Source organism: Equus asinus, chromosome 5 (assembly GCF_041296235.1).
Source record: "Equus asinus isolate D_3611 breed Donkey chromosome 5, EquAss-T2T_v2, whole genome shotgun sequence".
Classification (NCBI taxonomy): Eukaryota; Metazoa; Chordata; class Mammalia; order Perissodactyla; family Equidae; genus Equus; species Equus asinus.
In genome coordinates, this window is record NC_091794.1 from 41,481,792 (window position 1) to 41,496,629 (window position 14,838).

General features: G+C 36.9%; 1 protein-coding gene across 1 annotated transcript; it reads right to left on the reverse strand.

Annotated features, from left to right (window-relative positions):
- Positions 1-236: 236 nt before the first annotated feature.
- On the reverse strand, positions 237-14,837 carry NDUFB5 (NADH:ubiquinone oxidoreductase subunit B5). The gene is made up of 6 exons (XM_014838348.3): positions 14,597-14,837; positions 7,281-7,369; positions 6,164-6,230; positions 5,294-5,355; positions 4,129-4,235; positions 237-430 (listed from the first exon to the last, which is right to left on the reverse strand). Exons 1-6 carry the CDS (start codon positions 14,835-14,837, stop codon positions 310-312), a joined length of 687 nt encoding a protein of 228 aa, XP_014693834.2. The 3' UTR covers positions 237-309.
- Between the last annotated feature and the right edge of the window lies 1 nt (position 14,838).

Below are 14,838 nucleotides of genomic sequence, written 5' to 3' on the forward strand. Positions count from 1 at the left end.
ATTTTAAATCTGTTTAAAAAGAGGATGCTGAAACCTCCAAATAAAAAGGCTTAATCCACCTTTCACGATGTCTGTCAAATCATCATGACGTATACCTCAAACATCTTACAACTGTGTCAACTGTACCTCAATGAAGCTGAAGAAAACCCACCGAAATCACACACACACACAAAGCCTAAATTTGAACTAACATTGAGAAACAGAGCAATGGAAGAGATTTATTCATCACACAGACCAAAACTACAGAATATATTTATTAATTTATTTTCCCCTAAAGAGAATATACTTTGAATTTGGAGAAATAAAAGATTAGTTGTCGGGAGCTGCTTTTGGAGAATGATCGATAAGCGCCTTATCAATGGTCGGATACTGATACCAGGGACCATCACCTCTTGCACGCATTAATTTTCGTACTTCCAGCTCCTTTAACCTGTAACAAATGGAATAGCAATATTGTGATTCCAGCATTTCCAATTATAAGTTTAATGAATTATCTCCATAAAGAATAATGACTAGAGAGTCTTTTGCTTTTATGTAAACTATAATGTCCCTCCACAGATCCATGTGTACACATATATTGGATATACTCCTATAAGCAAAATTTGGTTTTTACTTTTATTATCTTGCTTATGTAGTTAGCCATCAAATATCATTTTTAATCGCTAAAACATCACTTGAACTGATGATCGATTGTCTCCTTCTGTCTCTGCCCTTTATCTGGACAGATCACTTTCACCTGAATAGTGGTAACGCCCTTCTGTCTTCCTGCCTTTTAGATGTTAGGACAGTGTTATTTACAGAACACCTACCATTAGGACTATAGTGCTAGGAATTAAAAAATGAACAGGGCTTCTTGGAAGAGCTCACATTCCCTGTCTATACTGCCCATCACCATTAGGACAGAAAACCTGCCGAGAGCAGGAATGACACCTTCCTCACCTGCCACCAGCATCACACGGTGCCTGGTCAACATCACAAAGACAGTCAATATTTGTAAAGAAAAATCAGGATTAAGAAAACCATTCTGCAACTCTACGATCTACTTACTTCTCCTCATCCTTCTTCACAAACTGAAGAATCTTTATTCTATATTTTTCCTTCTTCCACATCCAAGCCTTTGCGCAAACTACCCCACATTCCTAAAATAGTCCCTCTCCATCAAACTTTTCATTTTCCATTTTTATAGACTACATATTAACTTGTTCATATGACTGGAGATTTACCACAGTTAAAGAATTCACTTACTAACCTAAACCAGTTCACTACCCCTATCTATGAGAGATTACATACCTTTGTGATTGTGTATCTAACATTATATACTTTTGTGATTGTGCATTTTTTTTGAGAATTAAATGCCATCCTTTCTCTTTTCTACCCTTTAGAACGTATTTATCTAAAATGCAACTAATTAATGTATTCATCAAAGGGGACTGGTTAAATAAATTAGGGTTCACCCATATAATGGACTACTATGCACTTGTTAAAAAGAATGAGGAAAATCTATGTATAATAACATGGAAGGAGAGGATAAGATACACTGGTAGGTTAAAAAAGCAAGGGATAAAGTAAGTATGTGTAGCATCTTCCTGTTTCATTTAAAAACAGAAAGTGATCATTTGCGACTATGTCTATGCATATAAGCAGAGTGTTAAAACATCTGGATGACCAAAAAGAGTAGTTATCTCTGGGGCAGTCACTTATGAGAGATAATTCCTTTCTATTTTATATCTTTCTTTTATGCTTCAGTTTTCCAAATACCTAAACATACACTTTTTTAAAACTGTAGGGGCTGGCCCCGTGGCCGAGTGGTTAAGTTTGCACACTCCACTTTGGAGGCCCAGGCTTTCATTGGTTCAGATTGTGGGCGCAGACATGGCACCACTTGTCAGGCCGCATTGAGGCGGCGTCCCATATGCCACAACTGGAGGGACCTACAACTAAGATACACAACCATGTATGGGGGGATTTGGGGAGATGAAAGCAGGAAAAAAAAAAAAGGAAAAAAGAAGATCAGCAACAGTTTTTAGCTCAGGTGCCAATCTTTAAAAAAAATAATGAAAACTGTAGGCACTCCCCATTCCATGCTCACACTGGCATCTTTCCTTTGTGGGTAGCAGTCAGGGTTTTGTTAGGGGTTTTACTCTGTTTTGTTTTGAAACTGTTTAGGATCTCTATGTCTAAGGAATTCTGGGATCTGGTCTCTTAATTGGAGCTCAAAAGCATGTGTCCAAAGTTGAAAACAGTCCAAAGTTACTAAGTACGAGCCGTGTCGCTGTCCCAGGCTCTGAAATACTTAGTGATGGCTCTGGATGGTGACTCTACATACATGTCATTACACATCCAGAAAACAAGCCAACCAAACATTCTTTAATCATTTAAATATTGTTCAATATCATAGCAATTTTTATTAAACTACAAAGTTTAAAACAGAATGAACTGTTTTGTGGTAGTCTGGGGCCAAGAGTAGAGGATGGGAATTGATGGGAAGGGACAGGAAAGAGGCTCAGGAGGTGACCGAAATGACCTTGACTGTGCCGGTTACACAGAGAGATAGTTTTGTCAAAAACCCACTGAACTTAATGAGTACATTGACTGTATGTAAACCTCACTCCAAACACCAAAATAAATCTCAGAATCAAATTTAAAAGTAGAAAAAGAAACAGGAGGGAACAATTTAAAAAGGTAATTTTGGACTTAGATATTTACTTCTTTAATTACTATCAGAGACCTATGCACGACACAAAATCTCCGAGGCTAAAGAAAAGGACTGACAAACCTGACAATAATGAAATGAGTAAACACATACAAAGCAACCAAAGTACGGTGCACACCAAGTGCTCACAAACATACAAGCTACTACTACACATCTGTCATCTGAAACATGAGAACACTTGTGTTAGGAAAAATTCTGCAACACAACAAATGACAAGCTGAGAAAACATATCTGCGACAAAACCAAAAAGGGCTATTTTAATTAATGTACAAATTAGTAGAAAAATGGGCAATTCACAGAAAAAGAAATATAACCAATAGATATATAAAAAAAATTCAACTTTACAAAAAAATACAAAGTTGAAATGAGGTAACATATTTCAACTATCTTATCAGCAAAAATGTTTAAGTTTGATAAATTCCATTACTGGGAAAGCTATGGAGAAATTCTGATGTTTTGGTGACAGAAAAGACAACTGGTACACCTTTTTGGAGAAGAGTTTGGCAATATCTATCTTTTAATTTTTTTTTTAATTTAAAGTCATTCTATTTATTTATTTAAATTTTGTGTGTCTGACTTGGTACAAGTTTTATTGGTTACAAATGGGCAATAGCACACGGTTATTTTTTTTTTAACTGAAGTAACCTTGGTTTATAACATTATATAAATTTTTCGCAATATCTATCTAAAATGTAAAATATATAACATTTGGCTTATCAGTGCCACTGCTAAGAATTTAGACTCCAGATATGTTGAATAAACAAGCAAAAATATTTGTATGAGGCTATTCACCACAGCACTATGTATAATATCAAAAAACTTGGAAACAACCTAAGTACCAACAACAGGAGACTGATTAAAAAATTAAGCCACATCCATCCAGGGAAATCTATGATGCAGACATTAAAAAGAATGAGTTACATCCTATTATAGAAAGGTCACCAAGATATCTTTAAGTGAAATGAAGACAAGGCGCAGAGCAGCATTTCTAAAAGTACTCCATTTGCGGTAATATATTTTTTAAATGATAGATAAAACATATTTTTTAATGCATAAAATCTTTTCTAGGGACAAATATAAGAAATCCTTAAATAGTGGTCTAAGGATGAGACCTCTAAGGATGAGACTGGGTGTAGGAGGAAGAGAAATTGGGGAGGGAGGAGAAAGGAGAGGGCTGCCTTGCACTTGAAAGACTAGGATGTTTTTAAAAAGAATTCCTTTCAATCTGACAGTTATTATCTCCTAATAGTGTCCTAGTCTCCAGCTCATAATCTCCACTCTACACAGGCTAATTCTCTCCCCATCTTCATCCTTTTACATAGAGCATCCTATAGCGTTGAAATAGTTTATTTTTCTTGTGGTTTGCAACCACAGTAAAGGATTTTCTTCCCTGCCCTCCCCCTCTGTTTTTTTACCGTAAGTCAGCCTTTTCAGCTTCAATCTGAAGGATAGCCAATGTTTTTTCATAATTCTTTTCAGGACTATCAAAGAAAGTTCGGGCAATCCACCTTGATATAGGATGCTACAAGAGAAAATTTGTTTAAAATTAGTTTCTGAACAGTACTTTGCTATTCCAGTTTACTATTCTTTAACATGACCATCTCAGGTAAACCAATAATACTTACAATGTGCCAACTTCTTTATATATATTTTAAATAATTTTAATCCATTAGGTGGATGCTATTTTTGTCCCCGTTTTATAGATGAGCAAATTGCACAGCTACATGATTACTATGTGGCAGCATTTGGACTCAAACCAGGTCTGTGTGAGTTGAAAATCTGTGCTCTTTCCCATTACACTACACTGAGTATCTTTAGTGGCAGATTTAGGAGCCAAACTCAGGGTTTGGTGATCCAAAAATGGAGCTCTTTCTACTGGTTAGCAAAGATAAACTAATTGTATGGCATACCTTAAGATTTAATAATGAAGTATTTCTTTCCTAAAATACAATTCATTTAGATAAGAAAACATGACAGGACACACTCTAATCCAGGTCCTCTCACTACAGCGCTTGTAAAGACAAGGAACAGAATTAACTTTGGGCTTTAGTAGCAGAGACAGTGTGGTAAAATGACTTAACAGTTCAGGCTCTGGAGTCGAGACTGCCCAGTTCAAATACCGGCCCTGCCTCTTGGACAGGTCACTTAACCTCTTTTAAGCCTCAGTTTCCTCATCTCTAAAGTGGGAATAATAATAGTACCTTTTACTGAAATGAGATAATATTTGCAAAACTTATCATAGTGCCTGCTACGCAGTAGGTGCTCAACAAATGAGAGCCGCCATCAGTACTGGTAGAATCTTTCCTATGGCATTGAACTTATGATAAATTCTGACTGTTATTCTGCTAGCTTGGGGACACATCGCAGAATCTTTCCTTAAAAAACCATAAAGCTTAAAGTCATAAAACTATGAAGAAAATTACCAAAAGAAGTTGCTTGTAAAAAGTGAGCACAAAGTGTAACATCTACTTGATATCAAAAATTGAATATAAAACTATATCATAATTGCTAAATTAAGACATTAACCAGTGCATTGACAAGACACTTAACAGAGAGTAACTTTCAATGACCTATACCAACCTTGAAATATTCCCAGTGTTCTGGGATATAGCCTTCTGGAATTTCTGCTAACTCAGCTTCACCTAATAAGAGAAAATAGTGATGTTCAACTTTAGTATCAGGAGTTTCTAAGATTAATCCTTCACTATTTAGGTAAGAAATCAACCTCATGTGGTTTTTAAAGGACCTTTTGTTTGTACCAATGAAGTTATCTAATATTCTAAATTCACTTCAATCTGGTTGAAAATCAATTAATTCATTAGATATCTGTTAGATGTTTTCTTTGTGTAAGGCATTGTCTATAGGCATTATATGCGTTTCCAATTTTATTTTTATGTATCAAGGTATAATAAAGAACATATTAAAAAAAGACATTATTCCTTCTGGCTTTCCCTATACCTACTAGACAAAACATTTTAATATTCAAGCTGTGAGAAATATTTTGAGCAGAACTTCCCATGAAAATCTAATGTTTACTGTCAATCCCAATTCTATTCTTTTTTAGAAGATTATAATTCTAAATGTTCCAGGATGGATAAAAAAATTCTTCCATCCCTTAGGCTCTCTTCCACTTCTATCTCTTTCTATTTTCTTTATTAAGACTCGTCAAGCTGGTTTTGGCAAATGAGGAGGAGGAAAACAAGGCTTTCTGAAGCCTTTGATGTGGCCTCTATAGAGTTGGTGACCAAAAAGGTTTTTGGAGGAAAAAAAGATGTTAAAAAACCCCCACAACATTGCAGATTAAGATTTGGTTATTTTAAAATAAATTCCCATGCTTATGTTTATTTTATTATTTAAAGAACTTTTCCTTATAATATCCATAATTTTTTTTTAATTAATGTGCATAGGTTTTAAAAATTTACCAATTTGGTTGGTGGGGGAGGTACTTACCAATGAATACATTTATCAGAGTTATGCCAATTGCTACTGGAATCCCAGTCAACAAAATGTAAAATCTCTGTTAAGATTAGAAAAAACAAGTTTCATATAACCATTTTCTAACTCTTTCCACACTGTCAAATTGTCCTTATTACATGATTTCCTTACATTTCTTGTAAAATAAACTTGCCAAATTAGAGATGCAGTATCAAATTATTTCTGTGATTTTTCTTTTGCTCTTGTTTTTAGATGCCTATATTTAGCACCAGAAATGAAAGAAAAAAGTAAGGATTAATTGTACAGTACAATACAATATATATTTAAGTGATTCTCCATTTTTTGGTTAAAGCAATGTAATAAAAGTTAGAACTTTGTGTATTAAGAAGAAAAGTATAAAAAGAAATTAGGATGATTTCAACCACTGTATAGAGTTTGAGTTGGTCATGACAAGAAAAGTGGGAGCTCAAGCCAGGGGATGAAGGGGGCAGTAACCCCAAGGGTGGGCAAGAAAAGGTCTAGAGGGCAGCCAGTGCTCAAATGGTGGGTGAGAGCTTTAGGCGCAGCGGCAGACAGTCCAGACAATCTTCCCCCCTCCAAGCCTCTACTTTTCCTCATAGAGCCTTAAGATACAAATACATGGTCAGTACCCTGCTTCAGTCTCTGAAATCAATGTTCCTGAACTACATAGAAATAAAAAAATCACATCCCAAATAATCGAGTTCCTTAAAGAAATCTTTCAATGAGTTCTCTGGTAATTTAAGGAATATTTTAGTAATGCAAATAAGTATCCCCAAATGAATCCGTTTTCCAAGTTTTATAATTTATTTATTTTTTTGCTGGGAACACAGATTATATTTCAAAACTCCATAATCTTGAGAAGAAAGAAATGACTCAATTTTTATCTCCAATACACATGAATCCTTTTGTTGAAGAAGGAGAGGTTCACTAATTTAAAAAGAAATTCGGTAACAAATCAGACCTTACTACACAAACTCAGCATCTTTTCAGAAAAGAAATATGAGTTTACAAAATAAAATCTTTTATAAAAGATGTTTTCTAAATAGGCAAAAAAAAAAAAAAAATCCTATTGGTATGTAAAGAGTTTAGTTCTACCAAATTTTTAACTCACCATTAAATTCAAAAAACGCCTGTCATAGAATCCAGAAGGTTTGATGATAAACAGTCTTTTCCCATGGCCTCCACTGTGTCGCACAGGAGCTGGAAATATTAAATTACCCTATTATATATAAGGTTCATATGGGTATACTGTTATATTCTGAGATAAAATCAGATTATAAGAAAACATACAGGCATAAATATTTAATATGAATTAAGATAAAAAATGCATGCTTCTCTGAGTTCTAACAGCAGGGCAGATAAGGCATCTTTAAACAGATTGATGTACTGTTCTAAACTGTAGCTCCCGTCATCAATATTCATTGCTAAAGAAATATCTAAGTAATTGTTTGAATTTGTTTCAGCAGCAGGCAGGAAGGTCAGATACTCTGGGTCGGCTACTTATCTTTGTGTACCTCTATCATAAATATTTGCTAATGCTGCAAAAGAAATTTAATTTAAATTATGCCATTTCATATGAGGCAATATACATTAGGGACTTGCTGCAAAATGGCTGGAAAGATATTTATTCAACATTATCTGCAGCAAGAATTTGAACCTGTTCAAAAGTAAACACTAACACATGTAGGCAAAATCCCCTTGTGAGCCATTTCTGATTGTGAACGTCCTCCTCTTCAAACCCTCCCCCAGACAGTATTTAGCCAAGCTTCGATGGAGACAAACTGAGGCAAAATTTCACTCCTGGATCTTCTTTCTACACGAGTTCCCTCTCTTGGAAGTCTGGAAGGATCGCTACAGGCACTCCAAGCCCTTTCTGCTGGAAGCAGGAAAGGATCTAACAGATACTGAGAAACTGAGGGTCACTATGTTCCTGCTGTGTAATGGCATTCAAGGAAATTTTTGCATGTGAGTCACTGCAATTTAAAAAACTACTTTACCATTAAAGGAATTTCAGTCAAAACACACATCAGGAAGATTTGTGTCCTTTATTCAAATCAAGCTTAAATGTCTGGAATGCTCTCCCCTCTCCTGAAATCTGTTCTTGAGGCCCAGATGACATGTTATCTTCCAAGAAACCAACATTCTTCCCAGCCAGATAAGATCTCTCCTACCTTTGAATTGCTGTACAGTAGTCCCCCTTTACCAGCGATTTTACTTTCCAAGGTTTCAGTTACCCAAGGTCAACTGCAGCCCAAAAATATTAAATGGAAAGTTCCAGAAATGAACAATTCACAAGTTTTAAATTGCATGCCATTCTGAGTAGTGGGATGAAATCTTGCATCTTCCCTCTGCGTCCCAGGGTGAATCATCCTTTTGTCCAAAGGATCCACGCTGTATACACTACCCACCCATTAGTCACTTAGTAGCCATCTCAGTTATCAGATCGACTGTCACAGTATCACAGTGCTTGGGTTCAAGTCACCCTTAGTTTACTTAATGATGGCCCCAAGGCGCAAGAGTACTGATGCTGGTAATTCCGATATGCCAAAGAGAAGCAGTAAAGTGCTTCCTTTAAGTGAAAAGGTGCAAGTTCTCGACTTAACAAGGGAAGAAAAAAATCACATGCTGAGGTGGCTAAGATCTATCGTAACTTTTATTAAAATATATGGTTCTATTAAAATAAATATAATTGTATAATATAAAATATAATTGTTCTATTTTATTATTAGTTATTGCTATTAATCTCTCACTGTGCCTAATTTGTAAATTAAACTTTATCATAGGTACGTATGTATAGGAAAAAACATGGTATATATAGGGTTTGGCCGTATCCGTGGTTTCAGGCATCCACTGGGGGTCTTGGAATCCCCTCAGATAAGGGGGAACTACTGTACCCTATTGTTAAACAACAATTACTCATGTCATTAAATGTGCTAGATAACTGTTATTACTAGTAACTGTTCCAAAGCCTCTTTCACAGCACTGAACTGTTTTCACATATTCTGAGCCTTCATGATTTGTTGCTGACATAGTAGGGTCATCTGCTTATAATCTAAAAATATTAGGGGGAACATTAGGTGAACACCAGGTGACTGCCAGGCTTTCTGGAACTCAGATCCTCCTGCCACCAAAATAGGCATCTTTTACCACTCTCTAAAGCCTGGAATTTCTCAATTAGATATTCATTAATTATGTGGAACTAAGGTTTCAATAACCAATTTTTTTAAATGCAAATAACCTCAGGAAAGTTGTTTTTGAAAATTGTGATATTTGTGAGGATCAAATAATGCAGATTGTTTTGCGTCTCCAAGACAACAATCGAAAATTGGTCATTTTCTTTCCCTCATTCTCAGACTATTCCCAGTCAATGGCACCACCAACTCAATTACCCAGGCTAAAAATCTGTCATCTTCCTTGCACCTAAACCCCATTCATCAGCTGTCAAGGCCTCTTGATTCTAAGATTCAAACTTTGCATTTCTGTCCATGTCCTCTTTATCTCATTGGCATAAGTAATCGACATCCCCTATAAGCCATCCAACATTCAGAAGCATCTTCCTAAAACACAACTGATGTCATTCTTCTGCCAAGACACTCTGCTGCCTACAAAATAGTTAAGATACTTTGGCTTTGTATTCAGTCCCTCCCCCCCGCAATTTGGTCCCAAGTTCCCTCTTTTTAGCCTTCTTTCTCAACACCCACCTATCCCAAGAGCCTCATCTTCAGATGCATCAGAAAACACATCCTTTACTTATCTGCCAATTCCACCTGTTAAAACTATCCCCAGAATCCAGTAAAATACCCCACCTTCCATGTCTGAATTAACTCCACACTCCTTTGTTTACATAATCATTTTAATAGTCTCCTCAGTTTTTTAAAATCATAATATGCACGTATCAGTCTTCAACATTAAAGTTCCCGGCAGGTGAGGGGAGAACTTAAGCTCATTCTGGAATCACTTGATACTTGACATTTAATAAGTAATTTAATTAAATAGAATACTTTTATCAGCTTATTTTCTGAGAAAGGTTTCAGTGAGGGTGAATGAAAATAACAGGACAGTACTAGATGTTCAAGAAAGGTGTGGCCACAGGGCCCCGTAGAAGACTAATGCTAGGGGCTGTAGATTTTTTCCACTCACTTTTCACGACTACCTTATGAGGTAAATTAAAATTATCATCCTCTTTCTCTCCCTTTTTTTTTCAGTTCTTATGGTAAGAGACAAGTTCATTTCAAAATGACATTTCCAGACAGATGCAAAATTATCCAGAAATACATTTCAGGGTTATAAATACTTATCAATAGGAAAGAGATTAATTTTATTTTATGGCCCTGTCAACAGAATATAAGCACACTTGTAATAAACACCCTCTTCTTTAAAGATGAAGAAGTGCAGGTTCTGAGTAATTAAGAGCTTTCCACTTAGCTTCCAAGACGTGATGACCCGAGGTCACACAGCTACTAAACTCTGGAGCCAGGATTTGAACCTAGGCAGTCGAGCTGCAGAGGAAACAAACAAGACAAGGTTCTCCACTCTGCTGGATCTTACATTCTTGGAGGGGCAGACATAAACAATAACAGATTAAAACCTTTCATTCCACAGTGACAGATAAGGCTTCACGCGAAAACTACCCTTGAAAGCAGGTACACAGCTGAAACTCAGTAACCCTCATTATAGCTATTAGATTCTTTCCTACTCCCAGTGGAAAGGGCGTAGATGATCTGTAATGATCCTTCGGGAATTCCAAGAATGGAGAACAGTGTATAAAGAGGATCTGGGGGTGAAATTTTACCTCAGTTTATCTCCAGCTAGGCATGATTAAATACTATCCAGGGGAATATTTGAAGAGGAGGATATTTGTAATCATAAATGGCCTACAAAGGGATTTTATGAAGGAATGTTAGCACATGTAGCTTTGATACAGGTTCAAATGCCTGCTGGAAATTTGTTGACTATCACTGGCCTTTTCCATCATTTTTCCAACAAGTCCCTATTTATAATGCTTCATCATGTGAAGTGACATAATTCAAATTAAATTGGGAGAAGAGAAGAGGAGTAAACAGAACAAGATATTTTTAGGTTGGAGAAGATCTTTCTGGCTTTGTAGTAAATCTTACTTCCTCTCTACCTACTTGTACTGCATAGGGCCAAGAGCTTAAAGTATATCTTTGATCAAGAGGATTAAACAATTACTACCTTTAAAATCCTAGACTACTGCCTAGCACATAAGTCCTCAATAAATGTAAGCTGCCATTATAATAATAATAATATATTATTATAATTATTATTAGTACAGTAGCGCACTATTTTTGTAACACTTAAGTCACAGTTTCCTCATCTGTAAAATGGGAATAATCACAGTGTTAGCACTTTGCAGAGTCTTTGAAAGAATAAGATAGACTGAATACAAAGCATTTGATGCTTTGCTATTATGATTATTTATTTCCCTAGAATTCAACCTACAGTCTCCAAAGGGCTCCAAATAGCCCTCCCATGACTGCATTATGACTTTCCTAGGATGTTAAGACTTTTCTTTCATGGGTCCTTTCCACTCTAAGAAGATATTTAAAATTATTATTTTATGACTGGGTTGACATAAGATGAACACAATCCAGGCTAGATCCATTATCACATATTTATTAACATTATAGGGTTTTTTTCTGATTTTAAAAGAAATTCAAATTAAAACATTTTCGCGGAGCCCTATAAGTGTCATGTAGGCCACATCAACAAACTGAGGAATAAAAACCACATGATCATCTCAATAGATGCAAAGAAAGCATTTGACAAGATCCAACAGCCATTTATGATAAAAACTCTGAAGAAAATGGGCATAGAAGGGAACTACCTCAACATAATAAAGGCCATATATGACAAACTCACAGCCAACATCATACTCAATGGGCAAAAACTGAGCACCATCCCTCCCCTGAAAACAGGAACAAGACAAGGATGCCCTCTATCACCACTCTTATTTAACATAGTACTGGAGGTCCTGGCCAGAGCAATCAGGCAAGAAAAAGGAATAAAAGGAATCCAAATAGGGAGGGAAGAAGTGAAACTCTCGCTGTTTGCAGACGACATGATCTTATATATAGAAAACCCCAAAGAATCCATTGGAAAACTCTTAGAAGTAATCAACAACTACAGCAAAGTTGCAGGGTATAAAATCAATTTGCATAAATCAGTAGCATTTCTATATTCTAATAACAAACTAACAGAAAAAGAACTCAAGAACACAATACCATTCAAACTCGCAACAAAAAGAATAAAATACCTCGGGGTAAATTTAACTAAGGAAGTGAAGGACCTATATAATGAAAATTACAAGGCCTTTCTGAGAGAATTGGATGACGACATAAGGAGATGGAAAGACATTCCATGTACATGGATTGGAAGAACAAACATAGTTAAAATGTCCATTCTACCTAAAGCAATCTACAGATTCAATGCCATCCCAATCAGAATCCCAATGACATTCTTTACAGAATTAGAACAAAGAATCCTAAAATTCATATGGGGCAACAAAAGACCCTGAATTGCTAAAGCAATCCTGAGAAAAAAGAACAAAACGGGAGGCATCACAATCCCTGACTTCAAAACATACTACAAAGCTACAGTAATCAAAACAGCATGGTACTGGTACAAAAACAGGTGCACAGATCAATGGAACAGAATTGAAAGTCCAGAAATAAAACCACACATCTATGGACAGCTTATCTTCGACAAAGGAACTGAGAGCATACAATGGAGAAAAGAAAGTCTTTTCAACAAATGGTGCTGGGAAAACTGGAAAGCCATATGTAAAAGAATGAAAATTAACCATTCTTTTTCACCATTCTCCAAAATAAACTCAAAATGGATCAAAGACCTAAAGGTGAGACCTGAAACCATAAGGCTTCTAGAAGAAAACATAGGCAGTACCCTCTCTGACATCAGTATTAAAAGGACTTTTTCGGACACCATGTCTTCTCAGAGAAGGGAAACAATAGAAAGAATAAACAAATGGGACTTCATCAGACTAAAGAGCTTCTTCAAGGCAAATGAAAACAGGATTGAAACAAAAAAAACAACCCACTAACTGGGAAAAAATATTTGCAAGTCATATATCTGACAAAGGCTTAATATCCTTAATATATAAAGAACTCTCACAACTCAACAACAAAAAATCAAACAACCCGATCAAAAAATGGGCTGGAGACATGAACAGACATTTCTCCAAAGAAGACATACGGATGGCCAATAGGCACATGAAAAGATGCTCATCATCGCTGATCATCAGGGAAATGCAAATCAAAACTACACTAAGATATCACCTTACACCAATTAGAATGACAAAAATATCTAAAACTAATAGTAACAAATGTTGGAGAGGTTGTGGAGAAAAAGGAACCCTCATACACTGCTGGTGGGAATGCAAACTGGTGCAGCCACTATGGAAAACAGTATGGAGAGTCCTCAAAAAATTAAAAACAGAACTACCATACGATCCAGCCATTCCACTAGTGGGTATCTATCCAAAGAGCTTCAAGTCAGCAATTCCAAAAGTCCCATGCACCCCAATGTTTATTGCAGCATTATTTACAATAGCCAAGACGTGGAAGCAACCTAAGTGCCCATCAACAGACGAATGGATAAAGATGTGGTATATAGATACAATGGAATACTACTCAGCTGCAAAACAGAACAAAATCATTCCATTTGCAATAACATGGATGGACCTTGAGGGAATTATGTTAAGTGAATAAGCCAGTTAGAGAAGGATAATCTCTGTATGACTCCACTCATATGAGGGATTTAAAAATGTGGACAAAGAGAACAGATTAGTGGCTACCAGGGGAAAGGTGGGGAGGGGGGTGGGCACAAAGGGTGAAGTGGTGCACCTACAACACGAATGACAAACATTAATGTACAACTGAAATTTCACAAGACTGCAACCTATCATTAACTCAATAAACAAAACAAAAGTGTCATGTAGGCACTGTGCCTACTGGATGAGTTACCCCTGAGCCTCTCCACCTGTCTGCATATTACTTAGCATCAGTGGGCTGCTCAGCAACATGACTTCCCACTTCGCGGGATTAGAACCTAGTGCAGGTGGAACGTACAAGAATCTGGTGCCTGAGAAACATGGGGCTCAGCTCTATGCCCAGCTAACCTCAGCTTCATCCGCAAATTAGCACCAGTTGGGATGAAAGAATGGCAAAAGTGTTTCACAAATGCTAATTAATAATTTAAACGCGATCGATTTGATTACTTTAGGAAAACCCTCAATCTCCTCACATAGTCCATGCTCTGTCTCTCTGAAGCCCCAAGCCCGCAATTTCTCCCGGCTCCCTCCGGATCCCATCAAGGTCACCCAGGAAGAGTCCTCCATCTTTCACCCCGCATCCCCTGAGTGCACTTTCTCCCAAAGCCAGCACCCACCGACAGTCTTCGGAAAGCCACGGGTGAGGAAGCCCCCGAATGCATGTCGAGGGCCAAGGCGGCGGCCACACAGAGAGGCCGCAGCGACCGAAGCTCGCTGCAACAAACTCATGGCCGCCATGGCTACTGCGGGCAGGAGAAGAACCGGGGAGAGCAACGGGAGCCGACAGAGCCCATTCACCAACGAGCGCGAAGCCAGAAAGTGGCCATGTTGAGTGAGGGCAAAGCGTAGTCCCTGCATC

Excerpts from the sequence above, each read along its gene's own strand:
- NDUFB5 (XM_014838348.3), bottom strand. The coding sequence starts at position 14,837 with ATGCAGGGACTACGCTTTGCCCTCACTCAACATGGCCACTTTCTGGCT. Across the intron at positions 5,356-6,163 it reads TCTGATAAATGTATTCATTG|GTGAAGCTGAGTTAGCAGAA; the intron begins GTAAGTACCTCC and ends TTCTCTTATTAG. Across the intron at positions 4,236-5,293 it reads AACACTGGGAATATTTCAAG|CATCCTATATCAAGGTGGAT; the intron begins GTTGGTATAGGT and ends TTTCTCTTGTAG.